The following is a 14,266-nucleotide window of genomic DNA, read 5'->3' as shown; positions in this document are numbered from 1 at the left end:
CTGGGTCTTCCTGACACTCTATCCAAAGGGCCACGCAGTCTCCTCTTGGGGGTTTTTGCAGTGAAGGGGGAAGAAAGCCTGAAGTCTTACTAAAGCGTTACCCAAAACCAATCTGTCTCCTCCGAGCCAGGAAATCCAAGGAGCCCAGATCCCACCATCCCAGGTGCTTCCCAGACTCCCTCCCCTCAAAGAGCCTCAAGGTCTCTGCTCCAAAGCCTTCTGTTTGCAGGGGAGACCCAGCAAGGGGAAACACAGGTATAGTCATTGAGAGATGTGGAAAAACAGGACTATCCAGAGCCCTTCCTTTCAACTGGCAAAAAAAGCAGGGACCCCTTGGGCTTAATGAAGCTGTGAAAGCCCCTATTTTTCCTCCTGTGAGTCCAGTAGCCAAGGGACTCATTTCCCCAAAGGCCGTTTTTCAATACCCTAGCTTCAGGCCTGTCTCCCCCACCCAGCACCCTGGTATCCTTTGGGTCCGGGTCTCCACAAGGTCCTCTCTCCTACCTGGAGTTCAGGAGGTTTGGGGGGTTTCGGTTCCATTTGCTCTTTTTCATCCAGGAAGCCCAGCTGAGCTTCCATTTTGTCTGAAACAAGAATACCTGAAAAATGACCACAGAGTGGGGGGCTCAATACCCAACTCTACGGACTCCCAACCGCCTGGTCCCAGTTCCAGAGGCCGGGACCCCCATCTTCCCCACCGCCTGAAGTCCCGGGCCAAGCCTATCTCTTATTGACAACTCCATGAGACGTCGGCAAGACTTCCGAGGACCGAGACAGGAAAGCAGGACTCGGAACAAAAAGTCCAACCACATACATTTTAAAGGCCCTTTTTAAAAGGCAGCTGACGTCAGAGTAAATGCGGCAACCTGCCCGGTAAGCTGACTGCTCCTTCCAGTCCGACTGTGGGATCGCCACGCACTCTCTCTGAATCCCCAGCTCTCGGCAGTCTCGGTTCCCGACTAAGTGCTTCTTAAATGAGGGACTGACTGATCCCCAAGCACAAATGATGAAACGCCCATCCCTCCTCTTGGTCAAAATGTGGGGAGAATACAGCAATAAAATGCTGTGTAGATGTGCCATCAGACCTAGTCAATTTTACTCCACTGTTTCTCCTTTGTTAACAAGGAGAGGATTTAATGACTATAATCAAAAAAAAAAAAAAAAGCACCAATAAAACTTTTTTAAAATTTCCATGAATCACAAAATTGATCAATTAGAATCAGATCGATTAAGTACCTACTAAGTTCCAGGTGATGAAATAATCCCCTACTAACAACCCTAGCAGATTCTTTTAAAAAGCGCCAATTAAACTTTTTTAAAATTTTCATGAAATCACAAAATTGACCAATCAGGATCAGATCGATTAAGAACCTACTAAGTGCCAGGGAATGAAATAAACCCCTACTGACTCTAGGAGATTCTAAAAAAAAAAAAAAAAAAACCGCACGAACTTTTTAAAAATTTTCATGAAATCACAAATTTGATCAATTAGGGTTAGATCGATTAAGTACCTACTAAGTACCAGGCGAAATAGCCCCCTACACCACTAGGAGAGTACATTCTGATGGAACACAGATCTTGAGAGCCAGGAGGACCCCAGCAGTGAATTAATCCAGAACCTACCCCACAAACGCTGTTCCTGCCTCTTAAGGGACCTCCTCCCTTCAGGGAGAAGCCCGCTGACCTCGGGGCCAGTCTGTTCTACCTTGGGACAGCTGAGATGACAGGAAGCCTCTCTTGATTTGGAACTTAAACCCGGCCACTTTGCGGCTTCCGGGCTGAGTCTGCGGGTGCCCACTCAGATCATTCTCATCCCTCTCCTCCATCACTTCAGTCCCTTCACATCTGAGAAAAGCTGTTCCCCTGGCCTCTGGAGCCTTTCCTTCCCCGGGTTAAATATCCCGGGTTCCTTGTACTTAATTTGTCTTGCCATGTACGCATCTCATCTTCCCTGATCATTGATTCATTCTTTCTTTCAAAAAACATTTTGCTTAAACTTAAGTGGAACACTAAACTAAGAGGGGCAAGGAAACGCCAAAGTGTGCAGAGCAGCTTAAGGAGCTGTGTGTGTGTGTGTACATATGTATGTCTGCATATATACACACACACACACACACATGCATATACATATACATATATATAAATAATATGTAAATGTGTATACATACATATATATGCATGTAGACTATGTATGTGTGTAAATATAGACAAACATGTGCTGTGTTTTATATGTATTGGGCAAATGTGCACATGTGTCTACTGTACACATATGATGTATATTGTGGTGTTTTGTGCGTTGTTACTCATTGCTGCACATATGTACACATGTACGTGATTTTGTATGTGCATGTACATATATGTGTGGGTATGTATGTGTGTGCATCATGTGTTCCTATTTCCAGCCTTGGGAAGCTCAGTTTCCCAACAGACAGTGTCAATGAGACCATGTCATGAAGGGTAAAGGAAAAGGGGGCTCCCTCCAAACTCACTACATAAAGAGGGGGGGTGGAATCCCATAGCCATTGAGAGTTAGTGTGAGCAGAGATATTTCCCATCCCCAGGAAAAGTGTGGACCTTCCCAGGGAAGCTCCCGTGTCCTTGTTAAATGATCCAAAATCAAGAAGAATTATCTCCTCATTCGATTTCCCCAAAAATCTCCCCCTCTAACAAACTTCCCTAATTCTGTCTGGGGTACCACCAGTCACTCGGGCTCACAGTCCTGGCCCAGGGGCCCCTGTATCTAATAAGGCCGGAACTCACTGATTTCATCCTTGTGACATCTGTCATCTATGTCCCCTTCTAATGCCATCCTGCCTCCTGGGGGAAAACCCCATTACCTCAACCTGGATTATTATATAACTGCAGGATTATGTAGCTGCCCTCACCCAGTCTCCCCTTATTCTATTCTGGCTTCCATCGAGCTGTCAAAGTGAACTTCCTAGGATATAATAAATAACACGAGAGATAATAAAATAAAAATAACAGGCTGAAATAGCGCCCAGTGTGGCTGGAAAACAGGAGTGGCTATCTGGTGCTCCTTGAATGGAGGGGATCTTTGCAGCCGCCCCCTTGGAACAAGTGCCCGGGCCCTAGCTGGGCTGGAGCCTGAGAAAGGCTCTACTTGAAGAGGGAGGAAAGGGAAAAAACCTCCCCACTTATTTCTCTCTCACCAGATCATCCCCCTAAGTACAGGGACAGTGCTAGGATTGCACAGATCTGCAGAGCCAACCCCCGAAGGTTGCTCTGCAAAACCACCAGCTGGGTGAGGAGCCGACTCCAGACGGAAATTCTCCAACTTGTCAAAGTCTTTGCATATGCAAATGTCTGCCCTGCAGCCCCGTGCCAGGAACTAAAAGCCCATTAGAGTCCTTTGTTCAGGGAGTGGACCAGAGAGAGAGAGGGAATTGGCAGGCGACTTTATAGATAGAGTGAACAAAGAGACTGAACTCCTCTTCCTTTCTCTCTCTCTCTCCCTCTCCCTGTGTATTTCTATCTCTGTCTCTTGTCTTTGTCACTATCATGGTCTATCTGTCTGTCTCTCTTGCTCTCTATCTCTGTCTCTCCCTGTGTGACTCTGTCTCTGTCTGTCTGTCTCTCTCTCCTCCCCCTCCCTCCCCTTCCTCTATCTCCCTGTTTCTATCACTCTCCACTCTCTTTCTCCCTCTTTCCTCTCTCTCATCCTGTCTTTTTTCTCCCCTCTCCCTTTCTTTTTCTTTCTCTCATCCTCTGCCTCTTCCCCTTTTTCTTTCTCCCTCCCTCCCCCATCCTCCCTCTCTGCTTCCTCTTTCCCTCCCTCCCTTCCATCCCCTCTTTTTCTCTCTCCTACTTCCTATCCTGTTTGCCTTTCCTCCCTCTCACACACTTCAATCTCTCCTTTCCTATTTCCCCTTCAGCACAACCTAAAATGGGCCAGGAGAACTTTGAACACCTGTTCATAACCCAGGTGGGCACCTCAGCTAGAACCCAGGCTGGCCAGTGAAACCCTCTGACTAGAATGGGCTGCCAGTGAATTCTCTAGCTTGCCCAGCCAGGGGCAGATCTGAACAAAGGAGACCAGTCGCCTTAATCCCTCGGGACCAGGGAGGCCAGAAGATTTCCCTCTAGGCCGCCCCCTTCAACAGCCTCTACATTTCCCTCCTATTTAGGGAAACCCAATCTTGGTCCATTCAAGAGAAGCTCTTTTTGCTAAGACATCATGCTTCTTATTGTCCTGTTGATCCAGTCATTTGAACTCAAGACCCCGCAATCCAGGGGAGGTGGGATGGGGTGCAGTTAGAGGAAAGGATTCTAACTTTGTCCTACAGCAGCCCATGCCACTTCCTTCTTGGGAGCAAGTGCTTTTCCTTCCATCAATCTTGAATCTACCTCTTAGCACCTCCTCCCTCCACCTCCCCGCTGTAGCTCCTCCTCTTTCCGTTCCTCCCGAGTCAGACACCACAGCTTGGCCCTCTTCCACAGGGCAGCCCTTCAGATCCTCAGAGGCGGCCATCACATTCTTCCTGAGACTTTCCTTCTGGAGGCTGGACGTCCCCAGTTATTTCGGGCCCTTCTACAATGGTCTCACCTCCAGGCTCTTCACCATCCAGATCACTCTGCTCTAGAACATTTCCCCATACCCGCCAAGTGACGCTCTGCCTATAATCCAGTGACCATTCTGAAAGCACCAGGAGCCCTGATCAGTGAAACCAGAAAACATGATTCCCCAAAAGTGAGACGCAGATTTGTGGCCACAGAGGGCTCTGCTTGAAGGCATGAATTTGGAATAAAGAGTCTGTTTTTCTTGCTTTCTCAATGGCAGAGGTAGGAGTGGGGAAGAGGGGGGGGAGGAAGAAAGAGGAGGGGAGAGAGAGACAGAAACAGAAACAGAGAAACAGACAGAGAGAGATAGAAATAGAGACAGAAGACAGAGACAGAGAAACAAAAGCAGAGAAAGAGAGGTACAGAAGGAGAGAGAAGAGAAGAAAAAAGAAGAGAAGAGAGGAAGAGAAGAGAAGAGAAGAGAAGAGAAGAGAAGAGAAGAGAAGAGAAGAGAAGAGAAGAGAAGAGAAGAGAAGAGAAGAGAAGAGAAGAGAGGAAGAGAAAAGAGAAGAGAGGAAGAGAAAGAAGAGAAGAGACAGAGACAGAAAGAGGAAGGGAGAGGGGAAGGGGAGAGGGAGGAGGAGGGGAAGGGGGAAGGAGAGAAGAAAAAAGTAAAAGAAAGAAAAGGTAGATTTTCATTAATTTTTTTTAAAAGTTAAAACTAGAGGTCCTAGGATACATCTTAAAAAGTATCTGTCATCTATGTGTCTTTGTATAGAAATAGAGATATAGGCAGATACAGGAACAAATATAGACATGACAGAGACATAAGCACAAATATAGACATAGACCCAGGCATAAACAGATGTAGATATAGATGTGAACACAGACATAGAAAGCAACATAGACTCAGACACAGACATAGAAAGCGACATTGACACAGACTCAGACACAGACATAGAAAGTGACATTAACACAGACACAGATTCAGACACAGACATAGACATAGAAAGCAACATTGACACAGACTCAGACACAGACACAGACTCAGACACAGACACAGACATAGAAAGCAACATTGACACAGACTCAGACACAGACACAGATATAGAAAGTGACACTGACAGGCTCAGACACAGACATAGAAAGTGACATTGACACAGACACAGACACAGATATAGAAAGTGACATTGACATAGACACAAACATAGAAAGCAACACGGACACAGACTCAGATATAGACACAGACATAGAAAGCAACATTGACACAGACTCAGACACAGACACAGAAAGTGACATTAACACAGACACAGACACAGATTCAGATTCAGACACAGACACAGACATAGAAAGCAACATTGACACAGACTCAGACACAGACACGGACATAGAAAGCAACACTGACACAGACTCAGACACAGACACAGACATAGAAAGCAACATTGACACAGACTCAGACACAGACACAGACTCAGACACAGACACAGACATAGAAAGCAACATTGACACAGACTCAGACACAGATATAGAAAGTGACATTGACAGGCTCAGACACAGACATAGAAAGTGACATTGACACAGACACAGACACAGATATAGAAAGTGACATTGACATAGACACAAACATAGAAAGCAACACAGACACAGACACAGACACAGACACAGACACAGACAGACACAGGCAAAGTAAATATATGGTGTCCAGAACCTGTGTAGTCTGAGGGGAATAATCATGATATAATCTTGCTGCTCCCCTTCTCTTAGACATTATCCTTCTTCCATCCTTAAACTACACAGTCCAAAGACAAGGACAATCTCATTGTCAGAACTGTCTATTCTTTCCAGACACGAAGTGAAAGTGGGAAAGTGACAAATTCCAAGGAGAACACCCCCCCTTCCCTCCCAGGCCCAAACTGGCCACTTCGGGTTGAACATACCTGGGAGCCCCAAAGGGCCAGGAGGAATATGGGCTGGGCTGGCTGGGACAGGGGTGTTGGGATCTGAGGAGACGATCTCATTGGATTTCTTGCTCTCAGGAATCAGGTCAGGCGTGCTGTATTTCCCATTAACGTGTTCAAACTCCTGGACCTAAGTCAAGGAGGTCACATTCACAACTGATTTGCAAAGATCCTCTAAGATGGGACAAATTGGGACAAGATATGACATCCAGACACAGGTAACAGTGAACCAAGGGGTCCACATTTTCTTTGCTCCTCCCAAAGAATGGGTCTAAGCCCTGACAATTGGGAACCAACCTTAGATAAGCTTCTTCCCTCCAATTCTGGGTTTGAGAAATCACCAAAATCAGTGTGGAATCAGAGGGATGGGATGGAAAGAACCTCTGCTTCCCCTTCTCCAGCCCACAATGCTACCCATGGGGTATTTGTGACCCAGAGGCTCAAGGCAAGATCCAGCCTTCACATTAATAGCATCTAGGTGGTCCAATGACTAGAGGGCTGAGACCTGAGTCCAAATCTGGCTTCTCTCACTTATTAGCTGTAAAATTCTGATCAAGACACTTAACCTCTGTATGCCTCAGTTTCCTTATTTGTAAAATAGGGATAATAAAAGTACCCACCTCCCAAGGTTGTGGTGAGGATAAAAGGAGATCACATTTGTAAAGTGCTTGGCAAACTTTGAAGCACTATATAAATACTAACAATGCTCTAATGATAATAACTGTTAGGATTAATGAAAACTCACACTTCTATAGCACTCTAAGGCTCAGGGATGATTGTCTCCCCTGAATCTCTAGTATCCCGTCCTCCATTTTAGAATCATGTCGGCCAGCTCTCTTCTTTCTCCTGCCCACCACCACTAGGATCTCCCGCCCCCAGGCCCAGGCCCTCTCCTCAGCAGAGCCAGGAACCAGGACGGATGTCCGTGAAAGGCCCATGTAAAAGTCTACTCACCCACCTTCTTCCTAACTAATGACATGACTCCAATCCGAGTGAGCACATGTTGTCGAGAGAGCCCTTCCCGAGGGACGCCATCCGCAAAGGTCTCTGCCCCGTCGGCCCCTGGCTCACATAAGTGTCTCATGAAGAGGGACACGTAGGCCCTGGGGACAACAGGGAGCCCACGACAGCACAAGGGTCAGCCAAGGGAGAGCAGACTCCTCTTGTCTCTGATGCTATCCCTTCTAGGGTTTGCCACGAGTGGCAGAGAAGGGTGGGGCTCTCCCAGGAGGGAATTTTTATCAGGGAGAATCATGGAACATAAAAAAGGAAAATCTACTCCAATCCCTTGATTCAGAGAAATCCTGGGGCTCGGCCGGCTCTGCCTTGGGCCATCAGTACAGGGCCCTGTCTTAGGGACAGGAGCTTCAAATTCTCACTGTCTGCAGGCAGGGACTTGGGGCAGCCGTGGGGGAAGCAGCGTCTTCCCAATAGCAGTACTTTGTCTATTGTGATCAACAAGCACTGAGTAAGGGGCTCCCCCGAGCCAGGCGTCAGACACAAAAATAAAACCCAAGCCGTCCCTGCCCCCACGAGCTCACGGGAGACCCAGGACCGGGTCATTACAAAGTCAAGACCCTGACCCAAGTCCTGGAGGAGCTGGAAAGGGAGCTTGGCGGTTACGTGGCCCAGGTCAGAGAATGACGTCGGGAGGATGAGCGGGATTGGGGCCCTCCGTCTACAGAGCCAGCCCTGGGCCAGGGCTGTGGATGCCCCAACATCACGCCGGCCAAGGGGGACGCCCAAGCACCCCTTTACCTGAACTCCTTCTCGCTTTTCCCTCGGAGGTCCCGGACTAGCCAGTGAGAGTTGAAGGCATCCTGGGGGGGCATGCCCCAGCGCATGATGGCATTCAAGAAGGCCTTCCGCTGCCGGGCATTGAACCCTAGGACCTGGGCAGGGAGGGACAGGTGACCAAAGGAAGGGGCCGGACCAGGAAAAGGGGGAGAGGAGGAGGGAGTAGGTGCAAGGGGAGAAAAGGGTGGGAATGGGGCTCCCCAGGGTCCCCAGGAGCCCTCACCTCAATGTTGCCTCCGACTCTTGCCAGCAGAGGGGGTAAGGGTTTGTCTCGGTCACTTTTTAACTGTCTCCGAGATTGTCTCCTCCCACCTAAAGGACAGTCAGCGGCCAGGGAAGTGCATCAGGCTGGGTCAGGGTTAAGGGACGCCTTGGGCTCAGGACCATGCTGGGCTGGACTCCCAAGCTCTGGTCTGCAGCCCCAGATCCTTGCTCCGGCACACACACACACACACACACACACACACACACACACACACACAAAACTGAGGGCTTCCACCCCCAAGACAAGGCAGGAGTCTGGGGTCTCCCAGGACCCTCGGCCCACAGGAGCCCGCAGCACTAACAGCTCAGGGAAAGCTGCGCCGGTCTGGCTGGAGCCGTCCAAGCCCCCTCCATCCTCTCAGCCAGCCCTTACGTCCCGGGGGATTCCTGAGATCCTGGGGTGGGGGCTGCCCAGCCTCTGCCACGGCGCAGATCCGGGTCACCCTCATTCCCGGGGAATCACCGACACCCCAACTCACTCTGACCTTCTGGCCTCTCTTCAAAATCCTCATCCTCATCCTCAGAGCCGATGGAGTACTCCGACTGGTTGTCCGAAAGCTCATCCTGCCATTCTGTCGTACCCGGGGAGAAGGAAAACAAGGGGACAGGCAGTGACCCTGACCAGCCACGCCTACCGCCCCCTCCCCAGGGGCTGAGGCTTCCAGCCGGGCCAGGGCCAGACCAGCAGGGACGAGGCATCCAGAAAGCCAGCAGCGCAGATCTCGAGACCACCCAAGTGGCAGCTGCAGAAAGCCCCTCCGGCCCCGGCACCATGGAAAGCCCATGGAGCAAACGACACCCTGCTCCCCCCATAGAATGAAAGCTCCCCGAGGCTGGGGCCGCTTCATTCTTAGCTGTGCATCTTCATCTGGACTCCTCGCGGTGGCTGACGCACAGTAGGCGCTCAGTGGACGCTTGCTGAGACGTGGCGGATCGGTGGGTGACTTAGCGCCCCGGAGCACACCCAGTCCGGCCACAGCCCCACATTTTACCCCCAGAGAAGTGACTTGCTCAAAAGTCACACCCAGAGGGCTCTGGGGCTGATGTCCATAGTCTGACACAAACCCAGGGCTCTGTCCTCTATAACTGGCAGGAAAAAGGAGAGCTACGATTCTCTCTCCAATGCTTTCTTCCCAACAGCAGCAGCAGCTAGCACTTATATAGCACCTACTGTGTTCCAAGCACCTACTATGTGCTAACCACTTTATAACTATCTCGCTTGGTCCTCAGAACAACCTTGTGAGGTGGGTGCTATTACTATAACCATTTTACAAATGAGGAAACTGAGGCAGACAGCTATGAAGTCATTTGCCCAAGGTCACCCAGCTAGAAAGTACCTGTGGGATAATTTGAATTCAGGTCTTCCTGACCTCCTGCCCTATTTACTGCCTGCAGCCAGGGATAATTTGAATTCAGGTCTTCCTGACCTCCTGCCCTATTTACTGCCTGCAGCCACCACAGGACCATGAAGTCTTGCCCCTGAGCCTGTTCAAGCAATAACCCCCTTCTCTCCAAGCCTCGGCCAGGGTCCCTGCAGCCATGAGAGCCAATGGCTCGTGGGCTACAAGGAGTCGTGAGCGGATGCTTTCTCTATCGGCTGTCAGAAACTTCTTCCTGTTAATTGTATCTCTCCTAAAGTGAGCGGGGAGGCAGCTGGTGGCTCAGGGGCCTGTGTCACTAGCCGTGTGACCCTGGGCAGGTCACCTCCCCCTGTCTGCCTCAGTTTCCTCATCTGTAAAAAGCAGTGGCCAACCACTCCAGTGTCTCTGCCAACAAAACAGGGGTCAGGAGGGAACCACTCTGAACGAGTGGAAAAAACCCCTCAGAGCTCTGACTCTCACATGGTTTTGGCCTGACCCTCTTTGGTCCTAATTCCCCCTTCTGACAAATGAGGGGGGGCTACACTAAGAGGTCCCTGTCGGTTCTAATGTTCTAAGATGTTCTGTCACCAAAAGGTGCTCCTGTTCTGCCTCAAAAAACCAAACTTCAAACTCTACTTTCTGGGAAAAGCTACTGCTCAGCCGGCCAGGGGTGCTGACAGGAGCCAGTGCTGACCCGTGCTCCGAGCCCCTCCCCTGAACCCTGACCCCTGACCCCAGGGCAGTTGTCATACCTTGGTCCTCCTGGGATGCATCATTATAATTGACCTGTTTCCGGATTCTCTTGCCCTTGCCCAGGTTTCGGGCCAGGTCCTCTTGCTGCTGCTCGTAGTGGTGCCGAAGGAGCTTCTCCCAGTAGTCGGGGTCCACGTTCTCCTCCTGCTTAATGATCTCCCTCTCCACCTCCTCCTGGGGACACAGCAGGGAGCCAGCTCTGAGCCCAGCTGGGCCGAAGCCCCCCTGCTGGGGGACCCAGCATTCCTCGGGCCTGTTTGGGGAGGACGGTCAGAAAGACCCCCCTGGCCCAGGGCCCAGCGGCTGACTTCCTGGACTCCAAAGTCTCCTCCCCTCAACACCCAGGCAGGCCCTGCTCACCCTGGGGCCTCCCAGGCCAGGCTGCCCCCAGGCCCCACAGCCTTCAGGCTGGTCCTCAAAGCCAAGGACCTTCCTGGGCTGGCCTCTTCCCTCTCCACTTTCAGGCCCTGTTGTCTACTGTCTTCCCATTTAGAACGGGAGCTCATTCCTCTGGTTAATATCTACATCCCCATCACAGGGCCTGGCACATGGGGAGGGCTTAAGAAATCTTTCCTCCCTTCCTCCTCTTCTCTCCTTCTCTCCTTCCTCCCTCTCTTCCTTTTTCTTTCCTTCCCTCCTTCCCTCCCCCCTCCCCTTTCTTTACTACTTCTCTTCCTTTACTTCTTCCCTCCTTCCCTCATTCCCTTCCTTCTTCCCTTCCTTTCCTTCCTTCTCTCCCTCCCTCCCTCCTTTTTCTCCTTCCTTCTTTCCTTCCCTTTCTCCTTTTCTTTCTTTCTTCCTCTTCCTTCTTTTCTCTCCTGCTTTCCTTCTTCCCTTCTCTTTTTCTGGCTTTCCATTCTTTCCTTCCCCTTGAATTTCTTCTTTTCATCTCTTTTTCCCCTTGTCCCTCCCATCCCTCCCCTTCTCCTTTTCTTCCTTCCTGCCCTTCCTTCTCACCTTCTTTCCCTCCTCCTTTCCTTTCTCTCCCCCTTTTTTCTTTTTTTCCCCTTTCCTTATTTCTCTCAATCCTTCCTTTATTTTTTTGCTTCCTTCCTTCTTTTCTTTCTCTTCAATCCAGATAAGATCACCCCCCCCTTTCCTCCATGATCTTTTCCTGATTATCCTGTTCCTCCTCTGTTTCCCTCAATCCTAAACTCATCAGATCCCATGATCATAGGTTAAAAGCCAGAATGATGCTCAGAGGCTGCCTGCTCCAATTAAGGCCTGAACATCAGCTCACATGGTTCAGTGGAAAGACCCCTAATTTTTCATTCCAAAGGCCTGGGTGCGAGTCCTGGGTTCTGACACTTTTTTTAGGATCATAGGTTTAGACGAAAAGGGACCTCAGAGGCCATTTAGTCTCATCTCATTTTACAGATAAAGAAACTAAGTCCAGAAAGGCAATCAGTGAGACACAAGTGGTGTACATGGCAGAATCAGGTCCTTGGATCCTGGGGCATTTCTCAGTAGATATGGCACAGACTGCCTTGTGTTCTGAAGAGTTTTTTTTTCATGGAGACTGTTAACCTTTCCAATTAGATCATTAAAATAATAAATCACATTTTGTAACATTTTTATATTTTGTTCATATAGTGATTTATACATTGTGTTTTCCCCCATAAGCAGGTAGTATAAGCACAATTGTCCCCATTTTCCAGATGAGAAAACCAAGGCTCAGAAAAATGAATGGATTTGCCCATGTTCATTCAGCCAGCAAGATTAGAATCAGAGGGGCAGCTTGATGGCACGGTGAATAGAGCACCAGCCCTGAAGTCAGGAGGACCTGAGTTCAAATCTACCTTCAGACACTTAACACTTTCTAGCTTTGTGACCCTGGGCAAGTCACTTAACCCAATTGCCTCAGCAAAAACAAATAAAAAATAAATAAATAAGACTAGAACCAGGATTCTCCCAACTCAAAGACCAGGTGTTTCCCTCACACATACATACACACACCCCTCAGTCCACTCAGCACCCTGGAGGACAACCTCTCCCTGTAGAGTATTTCTAGGGTGCCTACTACCTGTGCTGCCCCCAGGGCCGTGTACCAAGAGCTACCAGGTTCACGGATGAAGGGACTGGCCAGGTCCCACTCTCCTTTTGTGGGGGAGGCCCCCCAAGGTCATAGCTAGGGCAGGAGAGAAGGCAGAAAAGCGGGATTCATTACCACTCCATCTTCTTCCCGGACCACGTATTGGGCCACCTTGAAGGAGCTCAGATACTCATTCATGTTCTGCAGTTCCGTATCATCCGTGGCGTCCTGGTTCCGATCCAGCAGCTTGGAGATGGCAGCATCATCGTAATGAATCACACTGCTGTCCTCCACATCTTTGTTGTCACCTGGCACATAAGAAAGGGCCCCTAGTGAGAAAGGGCCCAAGTTCTGGGAGCCCCAGCGAGGGGGCAGGAGGCTTCGGGAAACTCCAAATGTTAATGACCACCATTAATTCAGAGCCAGCACTGTGGGTCATTCAGTGACCTCCTCTGCCAATCCGATCCAGTCCAATGAACACAAATGCCAGGCACCGTGTGAAGCGCTAAGCTGCCGCGAGAAAGGAGAAACATGGGGGTGGAGGGGTGACAAATGTCGCCACTTGGTGAAGGGCGCCTCCAGCTTCTCGGCAGAGAGGTGGGGGGCTACAGGTACCTAGGAAGGCATACCTTTCCAGATATGCACCACGTGTTCACTAGTTTTCCTTGGCTGTACTCTGTTATTACAAGGGATGAGTCTAGTTAGAGTAGGGGAATGGAAATTATCCATCTTTTCTGATAAGGAGCCAGTGTTCTCCCAGCGGGCAGCACACTGGGCTTGGAATCAGAGACACCTTGACAAAAACAAAAACAAAAAAAAACAACTACCTCTAGTACTTAACAGCTGTCAGAGAAGGCATCTAGAAAAAGAGATTGAGAGCTGGAAGGGACCGTAGAGCCAATGAGCCAAACTCCCCATTTTATAGGTGAGGAAACCAAGGCACAAAGAGATCAGGGGATCTTCCACTAGGACTGACAGTACAACCCCTTCATTTGACAGATGAGAAAACTGAGGCACGTGAAGTGGTTCACCTAGCACCAGCCGGCTAGTCTGTGTCTGATTTTCCTGACGCCGAGCCCACTCCACCTGCTAACTTTTCTGAGCCCCTGTTTCTTCACCTGTAAATGGGGACAGCGGTGCCCAGGGCACGACCTAGCTCAGGTTTCTGGGAGGTTCCGGGGAGATGGCGCGTAGGGAGCACTACCCGAACGCCACCTGTTCTTTATTACAGGACCCTGCCCTGCCCTGCCCTGCCCTCAGAACGTTTGGAGGAGGGGGGGGGAACTTAAGGCGACGGGACACAATGAAGGAGCCCGGACTGGCCCGTGTCCGCGCCCCTATTTGTTCCTGCAGAGTCTGGGCTGGGTCACAGCCAGTCAGTAAGCAGCTAGTAAGCACTTACTGTGTACTGGGCACATGGATAAGAAGAGGAAAACCTCCAACCCACAGTCTCTGCCCGTGAAGAATTCACATTCTAACAGGGGAGGGAGCAGCTAAGGGGACCCAGAGCAGCTGAGGCTTCTGGAAAAGGCTCTTGTAGAAGGCCGGATCTGAGCTGCGCCCTGGAAGGAGTTGGGGGGGAG

General features: G+C 50.0%; 1 protein-coding gene across 1 annotated transcript in view; it reads right to left on the bottom strand.

The window, feature by feature from the left end:
* The window catches only part of CHD5 (chromodomain helicase DNA binding protein 5), a 142,677-nt gene that overhangs the window by 21,101 nt on the left and 107,310 nt on the right, over positions 1 to 14,266 (bottom strand). Inside the window, 8 exon segments of the mRNA XM_051988709.1 lie at positions 505 to 599; positions 6,456 to 6,606; positions 7,435 to 7,579; positions 8,235 to 8,368; positions 8,497 to 8,585; positions 9,017 to 9,109; positions 10,651 to 10,825; positions 12,819 to 12,991. Coding sequence (XP_051844669.1) covers positions 505 to 599; positions 6,456 to 6,606; positions 7,435 to 7,579; positions 8,235 to 8,368; positions 8,497 to 8,585; positions 9,017 to 9,109; positions 10,651 to 10,825; positions 12,819 to 12,991 — 1,055 coding nt within the window.

Source organism: Antechinus flavipes, chromosome 3 (genome assembly GCF_016432865.1).
Source record: "Antechinus flavipes isolate AdamAnt ecotype Samford, QLD, Australia chromosome 3, AdamAnt_v2, whole genome shotgun sequence".
NCBI classification, from domain to species: Eukaryota; Metazoa; Chordata; class Mammalia; order Dasyuromorphia; family Dasyuridae; genus Antechinus; species Antechinus flavipes.
This window is presented reverse-complemented; position numbering and strand designations above follow the sequence as displayed.